This window comes from Leptonychotes weddellii, chromosome 6 (genome assembly GCF_054177405.1).
Source record: "Leptonychotes weddellii isolate Sample4059 chromosome 6, ASM5417740v2, whole genome shotgun sequence".
In the NCBI taxonomy this organism is placed as follows: Eukaryota; Metazoa; Chordata; class Mammalia; order Carnivora; family Phocidae; genus Leptonychotes; species Leptonychotes weddellii.
The window spans coordinates 92057445-92066929 of record NC_138374.1 but is presented as its reverse complement, the minus strand read 5'-3'; the positions used below and the strand labels follow the sequence as shown (position 1 = coordinate 92066929).

Sequence of the window (9485 nt, the reverse complement as noted above, 5' to 3'; positions counted from 1 at the left end):
CGCCTGGGTGGCTCAGTTGGTTAAGCGACTGCCTTCGGCTCAGGTCATGATCCTGGAGTCCCGGGATCGAGTCCCGCATCGGGCTCCCTGCTCAGCGGGGGGTCTGCTTCTCCCTCTGACCCTCTTCCCTCTCGTGCTCTCTGTCTCTCATTCTCTCTCTCTCAAATAAATAAATAAAATCTTTAAAAAAAAAAAAAAAGAAAAGAAAAGAGTAGTGTACTAAGGTCATCTCTCAGTGACAAAAGATTCTCGAGCCCAAAACCATGGAAACTGTCAGTAAAAGATCTGGTGTAGAAGTTTTCAGGACTCAGATGTTTTGGGGACTGTGGTAGCTTTGAGGAGACCCCTATAGAATCTCAGTTCCTGTATTACCTTCAGGAATTTGGGTCAGAAAACAAGACTTGGGAGGGGGTGAGGGGCTGGTGTTGGTTAGAATGCAGAGTGATTCGATTATTTCTGGAACTGACCTCGGCATCCTGGTAAGTAAGGGTCATTTGCATGAGCAGACTGTAGAAGGCAAGCTCCTTGAGGGCAGGGATTTGGGTCTGTTTGGTTCACGGCTGGTTCTTGAGTATATAAAACAGTGCTTGACACATAGTAGGCAATCAATAAATACTTGTGGAAAAAATCGGGGGTATTCCTAGGAAGACAGACTGGCAGGTATCTTTCTAGAGGTTGCCCTGGACAAATGTCTCCTTCCCCAGGGAAGGCTGGTTTTCAGAAAGGCCACAGGAGACAATACAAACATTCTGCCAGTGGTCAATTATGGGCACAAGGCAGGAAACTGACTTTGAGCCTGCAGAGACTGAACGCTTACAAAGGTGCTGATGAAAAGCAGCAGGTATAGCCCTGTGGGTCTGCTCAGGTGCAAGACCCTCCCACATTCCATTCTGTTTGGTTATTTGTATAAATCAATCAGGAATTTCCCTCCACCCATCCAATCCGGTTACTGCCTTTCAGCCACCAGATGCAGCTGTGTGGATAATAAGTTTTCTTCACTGCTGCTTCTCTGATGGGATCATTTTATCCGCGGCTGCTCAAGTGTCTTTGCTTTCGTGTAAATGAATGTAGTTTGAGCACGAGGGGCTCATGATTTCTCCTCGCGACAGTGAGCTGCGGATGCACAGCAGTAAGGTCTCATGCTGGTTTGGGGTGGTGAGAGCCTCTATCTGTTCAGGCGTGGGAAGGAAGGGCGGGGGGGCGGGGGCATCAGATGGCAACCCTCAAAGGCAGCTCATCATGTAACTGGATCAGGCCACAGCAATCAAAGCAGGTGCCACAGGCTGTAAGCAGACAATGGCCCAAGGGAATAAAACCTCCACATGGAAGCGGGGCCATCGGCACATTCCCAAGTTTCCCTCTTTCAGGCTTCAGCCCTTCAAACCAAAGTTTTGCTTCTGATCCTCAGAGCAGGATGAAGAACCTGGACAAAGGACTTCAGCTCAGAGGCCCGAGGCCCAAAGACGTCATGCGTTTCCATCTTGGATGGCCAGAGAAGACCCACAGGGAAAACCAACGATCTGCGAGGCGGGGGTCCTGCAATCTGGTCCCACCTTTTGTCATTAACTCTTGTAACGTGCCAAGGCACTTCTCCCTCGTGGGCCTCAATTTACCTATCTATAAAAGCGAAAGAATAACCTCTGTCACTTACTTGAAAGCTTCTGTGGGAGAGTCATGTTTATGACAGGGCTTGGAAGAGAAGAAAATGGAGGTGATGCATACACAGAGGGCATTATTAGATGCTGATTAACCCACAGCCTCCACAAATCATTAACCTTCGTTCCACGAAGCCTGCTCTATCCCAGGTGTGAAGTACTTCCAGCGAGGGTGGGGTGGGGGTGGGGCTAGGGCTGAGGCTGGGATCTCTCTGAAAACAAGTACGAGCCACCAATGCTCCTAGACTCACAATCCAGCCGCCTCCGTCGGTGTTCATGTCACAGTACACCTGCAGGGGCAGGCTGCTGTCACCGTGCAGGTAGATGGTGTACAGACCACTGGCGACATTGCTGTTCTGCTGAACTTGACTGCAGTCCGAAGGGTGTGGAAAACGCACACCAACTAGGAGTCAAGCAGAGAGATGGTGTCGTTAGGAGAAGGGCAAGGAAGAAGGAGGGGGGCTATTTAAGATAATTTATTTTGTTTCGAAACTATTTCATAACCTCCTACTATGTTGCTTCTTCCAACTCTTCACTAAGATCTTATTTTTCTCATGCATCTGCTCTCATCAAACCCTTCAAATGTACTAGAAATAAGGTCAAGTTCACATCACCTCCTGCCCTAAGTCCCACAAAATAACATTCTGTTCTGCTTCCCTCTTTAGTCTTTCTACCACGAGATGGATTTCATCTGAACCTATAACCGTATTTCAATTGCCCCATTTCCAGAGAAATCCATCACTCTGTCCACTCGCTCCTCCTCGGACACCTCTTCCGAGCTCTCCGACGCTTGTCCTCTACCATGTTCTCGTTCAGCGTGCAGGAGTCCACATTACCTGTGGAAAGGGTAGTAGATACATTCCTGCTCCGGCGATCACCCTTAAAGGCGACCAAGGAGACAGGGTAGGTGATGCCCTGCTCAAGGCCTCGCAACTCAAGCCTCTCATCCCCTCTTCCAAGCTGTACCTCCTACCAAACAAAGGAGACAAGAGACAGGAGACAGTCAGTCTGTGTGTCACCCCCCCATGCCTGAGGTGTCAACAGCATTCCCTGGTGCTAGTGACAGGAGTTCTCTGAGAAGACAATGTTTGGTTTCTTTGAGGGCTTGGTGGCCCCCAGAGTCCCGGTGGGTCCCAGCAGCTTCCCTGGAGGGTGGTGCCATGGAGACTCAGCCCTGCTGGGAGCCCTCGCAGAGAGCCGGCACCAGGTCCTGCCCCTGGGGGAACACCCTCCAGGTCTCCTGGTCAACTCGGCCTCTAGACGTATGCCAGGACACCAACTACAGCCACCGAGGCTGGCGACACTGGGCTGACAAGCTAATAAGGGGGAAAAAAGTGACCACTGATATCTGTGAGGTGGAGCCATAGTTGGCCTTTCAATACTTCCTTCTGAACCGATCTTATTTCCTCTATGAACGGAGGGCTAACTTCCCTTGAAGGGCTATCGTAAGCAATCATTGAGATCATGAATAAATCAAAGTGCCCTCCCTTTTCCCCTTCCTCCCTCTTTCTTGCCAAGAAGAAAGAAGAATTTTCCATCATAACAAGTTACCAAATTTGTTGGTCCTCAGATTCCAGGTGGGAGGTATAACTCTTGAAGTCAGGGTTAATCGATTCATTCAATAAATATTTACTGAGCGCCCCTCGGGTGCCAGGTTCTAAGCACTTTAGATACAGTGATAGTAACACAGACGAAAATCCCTGTCCTCATGGGGCTAGCATAAATTGGGAAAGACAAACAATAAACACAATAACATGGGACAGATGTGTGGCCAGCAAATACACAGTGGTCAGCTAGGAACAGACATACAAGTGAGTCCTATGAAATGAGGCCACATGTAGGATGATGTCGACAAATAACCTTGCATAGCACTTTCCTTACCACAGCAGATGATCACTAAGGATCAACTCATTTCTCAGCAGGTCACCGTCATACCAGCAATCAAGCTGGTGGGCCCAAGTCAGGTGCTTCATATGGAGGGGGGGCATGGGCACCAAGAGAACAAACAAGAAGTTTCCAATACCTTAACAGTGCCATCTGGGAACTGGTAGGTGAGAATGTAGCCATCAATCTGAGCAGAGGGGGCTGTCCAGGTCAACACCCCTCCGGACTGGGTGACAGCAGATGGACGAAGGTTTCTGGGAGGGTCGATGTCTGTATATAAAGTCAAGTAATTATGATTACTAAGTATTATTGCAACCGGGGCAAGATAATTTTTGACGTGTTAACATATTTCTTCCTACTTCTCCTCCCATTTCTTTTCCTCCCTTCCAGCAAGTAGCAGTCTCTGCTCTTCCTTGACACCAGCTCCTTATGACCTCTGTTTCCAAAAGCACCCACCTACCGAGGACAAGGGGACTAAGGAAGTTGGGGGTTGAGTGGGTGGCAGACAGAGTGAATCTGTGCTCCCACACCCGCCCCCCCCACAGATTCTCCAAGAGTGGTGGGTATAAGCAATCTAGATTAGCAGACGGGTTCTCAGGGATGGCAGGGCTCCCAAGGTGGCGTGGGATGCTGAGACAGTGCAGATCTGAGAAGGCCCTATGTGCAGAAACCAGGGGCTCAGCAAACACCTACCTGGAAAGATGACCGAACCCCTGGATGCCCATCTTCCCCTGCCCAGCAACTGGGAAATTAACCAAGACATCACATACAGCCCGGGAGAGGGAGTGTGACCCTAAATTTACTGAGATTCTGACCAACAAGCAGAATGTGATAAACATTAAGTTGGCATAGAAATATAAAGTTCTATCTCTTACATCACGAAATATGTGGCCTTAGATGCTTACCCTGTACAGAAAGCCTGGGAAAGCAGGGGGGTGCTTGAGTGAAGGAGAGAAAGAAAGAAAGGGAAGAAGAGGTGGAGGGAAAGCAGAACATTTCCTCTGACTCTGAACCTGGGGCTGTGTACATGCACACGGGAGACCAGGGAAACTCAATCTCAGCAAAAATTCCAGTCAACACCATATTAATTGGTCAGATGGCTCATTTTTTTTAAACCAAATAAGATATTGAATGAAAATTTCCATTTTGAAAAATCATCACAGAAGATGATTTTAATTTAGAGGTTCCCAAAAAAGATGTCTCCAGGCTATTTTCTCCCAGTAGCATTTCAGCTGAGAATGGAATTGCGATATTTTAATAGAAATCAGGCAGCTGTTGTTTTGAATTAGGATGTTTTGACAAATTTTGAGTTTCGGTAATATCAGCTTGGTCTGACTCTCTAAAGTGTAACATCTGGTACGGATTTTATTCTTTCCATCCACTGCAAAACTGAATTTCCTGCTTTCAGAAATTAAAGCAAAAACCTTAACTATTTAAATATCTTAAGCTGGTCTCTGCTACTTCTCTGCCCACCAATCCCCTGGTTACAGGCTTGAGAGGTCTGTCTTGGTTACTGCCACATTTCTGCGAAGCAAAAAGGTGGTAATACAGTTGTCTTTAAAAATGGCAAGAGTGAAGCAAAGAGAAAATAATGAAGGAACAGAGGAAGAAAGGAACAAGGGAGACAAACAGAGAGAGGGAGGGAAAGAGGGACTGGTTGTCTCTGGAGAAACTCACTGGGCATTACGGAGTTTTTCTTTCTATATACTTTTGTTTAGTCTGAAAATTTTTACTGTAAGTATACTTTACTTTTTTTATTTAAAAACCCCACTCGGCAGGAAGCCTGCTTCTCCCTCTCCCGCTCCCCCTGCTTGTGATCCCTCTCTCGCTGTGTCTCTCTCCGTCAAGTAAATAAATAAAATCTTTAAAAAAGATAAAAAATAAAAACCCCTGCTATTTGTAACTGATAAAGAAATTCAAGGCACCTCTAAGTCCAGGGGCCACACACGGTGTACCGGCCACAGAGGGGACGGCCAGGCCTTGCCCAGACTGTCCACAGAGGCTCGAGGACGTCAGAGAACCCAGTGGCCTTCCCAGGTCCCAGTGAGGGAGATGGAGACAGAAGGGCTTCCTTGCCTCTCTCTTCTCCGAACTGGAGCTGAGGCCAAGCAGGTTCGAACACCCAGGCGGAGAGCCTGGGAGCTGAGCGGGTGGACGGTGAGGGAGGCTACGTTTGCACAAGCACCTGGAAGAGCCCACGGGTTTACTTTCACACTGTCTCCTCTACACTCTTCCTAAGCAGAGCAGTCACGCCTGCATAGTACCTCAGAAAGGGAAAGAGGGAACCCCTCTGAGGAATGGCCTCAGGCGAAACAGCTGCCCTCCCTGCCCCCCTGTGCACCCCCAGGTATGGAGGAAGATTGTCCTGATGGATGTACATGATTCCTTGTCCCAGGCCCTCACAGTACCTGTCAGGGCCTTGGTGTCGGCCTTCTTGCTCTCCCGGGTCCCCTTCTGGGCCCACACCTGGACCGTGTACTCCACACCTGGCCTCAGGCCCGTCAGGACGGTGCTGTTCTGCTGCTTCCCCACAGACACCTCCCTGGTGTCCCCATCGGCAGAGGTGTAGCGCACCATGTACTTGTCGATGACAGCTTGCACCGGGTCCCAGGAGACGGTGGCCGTGTCCTCTGTCACCCGGTCGGTGGCCAGGTTTTGGGGGCTGTCAATTTCTTTTTAAAAAGGAAAGGCCAAATTTTAGAGCTAAGGGAGGCCATCCCACCATCTCACCACCAGGAGCCTTCCCTTCAAGTTATCTTTAATAATGATATAATTCCGTTGAACACAGGAGTGAAAGGTCCCTGGTTTCCATTTTCCAGGGAAACAAACCATTGGATATTACAACTGGGAGGAATTAGATCTTCTGCAAGCTCATCAATATGGAAATTTTCTGTCTCTCTCGTTTCCACAGAAGTAACAAAAAAAAGTCTCCTGAGCAACAAGATAAGCTGCCCCACTGGCTGTTGAAACGACCTCTTCATTATCTCTGTGGTATCTGGTTATTTTGTTCACAGAATCTCAGAGCTGAGAAGTCAGATCTTCCAACCTTCTAGTCTTTTATCAAAGGGGAGCATGGAGGCCCAGAAAAATGAAAAGTCTTGCCCAAGATCCTGCCGTTTTCTTGTGTTAAAACCCAGACGGGCCCCTCTTTGCTCTGAGTTGTGAAGTCTCCCACCTTCTAAAGGACTTGTCTCCTTTTCGTCTGTGCTCTCTCTGGCACCCCTGGTCTCTCCTTCTCTACCGTCATCGTTCCCAGACTACAAGCTCTAGGACCTCCTGCCTCTCTGCACCCCTTAGCTGACAGACTTCTCAAGAGAACAGGGTTCACCTTCACTTCACTCCTCCCCTCCCATTCACTCCTCGATTCAATGAAGTTTGGCACTTTTCCATTAATTAGCATGCCACTAAAACCGCTGGGATACGGCACCCTCAACTTCGCCAAATCCGATAGACACTAGCCATCCTCACCTTACTGGACTTTTGAGCAGCATTTGGCAGAGCTGATCCACTCCCTCTGTCTTAAAACAATCTCAGCTCTTAACTTCCATGACCACACCCTCCCCTGGTTTTTTCCTAATGGCCTGACCCTTCCTCAGTCTCCTCTGTCAGCAACCTGGAAATGCTGGGGCACCGGAGGCTCCCCCTTTTCCTCTCTCTACGCTCCTCCCTTAGTGACCTCATCCGTGTCCATGGCTTTGAATACCAACCAATGCTCTCTGCTCCCCAACAGGTGTGAGCCCCCCGGCTTGCACCTACAACCGCATATCTACCACGGTGCCTCGCATGCACTTGACACTCGACCTATATTTTTGGAATCAGTAAGTAAATCACTCAATCAACCAAGGAATCTCACAAGGTTCTCCAGTTTAAATGTCTAAAAGTCTTCACCTTCCTCCCTGAGGCTATTTATCTCTCAGTCTCCCCTCTCAGACAATGCTGCCCCAACCTTCCACGTTGCTCCCCCTCTTTCCCAATGGCCGTCGCCCCCTCTCTCCCGGATTTTACACTAGACTCTTCACTAACCCTCCTAATGCTACTCCTGTCGTGTCCTCCGTGGATCCTCCTCACTGTGTCCTGAACTACCTTTTTTATTTTTTTTTTTAAGATTTTTTTTTTTTTTTTTTTTTTTATTCATTAGAGACAGAGAGAGAGAGGCAGAGGGAGAAGCAGGCTCCCCGCCTAGCAGGGAGCCCGATGCGGGACTCGATCCCAGGACCCTGGGATCATGACCTGAGCCGAAGGCAGACGCTTAACCATCTGAGCCACCCAGGCGCCCCTGAACTACCTTTTTTAAACAAACACCACATCACGTTGCTCTTCTTCTGATAAATGTAACATGCTCCCTCTTGCAGGCGCCGCGTGGCCCTGTGTGAGTGACCCTGCCTCCTTCCCACCTCACCCCATGCCACTTCCCTCTCTCCCCCTCTGTGCTCCAGCCACACCAGGCCCCCTCACGGTTCGGCAACCATCTTAGCTGTGCCATCTGAGGGCCGTCACGCACACCCTTCACTCTGCCACAAATGGCGAGTTTTCCCCACTAACCATTCTCCCCTTCTTCCATGAGCATATTGTCCAATGGATCTCTCTGTAATGATGCTAATATTCTACAGTGTCCAATACAGTAGTCACTAACCAATGTGGCTGTTGACCGCTTGAAATGCACAACTTTGAAAATCATTTAATTACTTCTAATTAGTTAACATTTAAGGAGTCCCATGCAGCCAGTGGCCACTCTGTTGGATGGGACAGTAGATCAGAAGTGCTGGCTGGGCATGTGATCATCCAGCTGAAGACTTCATTCCCCAGCCTTTCCTGTCGTGAGGTCTGGCACTGTGTCTTGGATCTAGCCAGTGGAACGGGAGAAGTGAAGAACGTGTGCAATGTTCCAGCCCTGCCCTGCCCTTTCCACTGCTGGAATGAGGGTGGAGGATGACTACAGAGATGGAGGCAACTCCCTAGGGATGACTGAACAACAATACAGAAGGAGCCTGGCTCTCCCGTGCCATGGAACGACCGTACCAGCCTGGCCCACCTACCCTCTGACCATCCCACAAGACAAGAATAAACTTTCTTGTGTAAGCAAGTGCCATGTGGATGTTTCTGTCAATGTGAATCTTAACTATTACTCATCCTATCCCTTCTAAGAAACATCCCTACCCTGTTATTCTTTATACCTGCACCATGTTCATCTCCTTCATAGAACTGACCATAGTTTACAGTTATAATTTGTTTGCTCGTTGATTGTCTATCTTTCCCACCGGACTTTAAGAGAGCAGGAATCATATTTGTTTTTGCCACTGTATCCCAGGCCTGGCCTTTAGAAGATGCTCATCAAAACTTAACTGTGTGTTGAAATGAACACAGAGCTGCAACCTGCCAAGGTAACACTTGCTTCTTTAAACTACACACCACTTATTAAGTCAAACCTACGTAAAACAGCCTGTCACAAAACAGTTCCCTAACCCACGGTTTTTCACTGAGAGGCAGAGCGGTTAAAACCGCACAGGCTTGGGGAAAGGGTTTTAAGACCGTCACAGGACTGCTCAGTACTGAGTCCATGACTACACTTTGATTTTTCTTTAGGTAAATGAAGTTTTTTACAGCAAACTTTCCTAACACAGTCCCTGGTCACAGACCCCAAAAGCAGCAGTGGTATAATTCAGCAACAGGTCAGCCCACAGTGATGACCTGAGTTTCTTTTCTCCTCCCTCCTGTTACCTGTTGGGGCCCTGGTGTCGGCCTTCTTGCTCTCCCGGGCCCCCTTCTGGGCCCACACCTGGACCGTGTACTCCACACCTGGCCTCAGGCCCGTCAGGACGGCGCTGCTCTGCTCCTTCCCCACGGACACCTCCCTGGTGTCCCCATCGGCAGAGGTGTAGCGCACCATGTACTTGTCGATGACAGCTTGCACCGGGTCCCACGAGATGGTGGCCGTGTCCTCTGTCA

At 49.0% G+C, this 9485-nt stretch overlaps 1 protein-coding gene across 1 annotated transcript in view; it reads right to left on the bottom strand.

The window, feature by feature from the left end:
* TNN (tenascin N) overlaps positions 1 to 9485 on the bottom strand; it is a 36343-nt gene that overhangs the window by 13936 nt on the left and 12922 nt on the right. The window contains exons 6-10 of the mRNA XM_081823188.1: positions 9258 to 9479; positions 5849 to 6211; positions 3679 to 3809; positions 2492 to 2624; positions 1907 to 2058 (exon numbers count right to left, since the gene is read on the bottom strand). Of these exons, the coding sequence (XP_081679314.1) occupies positions 1907 to 2058; positions 2492 to 2624; positions 3679 to 3809; positions 5849 to 6211; positions 9258 to 9479 (1001 nt within the window). The remainder of the gene's footprint in view (positions 1 to 1906; positions 2059 to 2491; positions 2625 to 3678; positions 3810 to 5848; positions 6212 to 9257; positions 9480 to 9485) is intronic.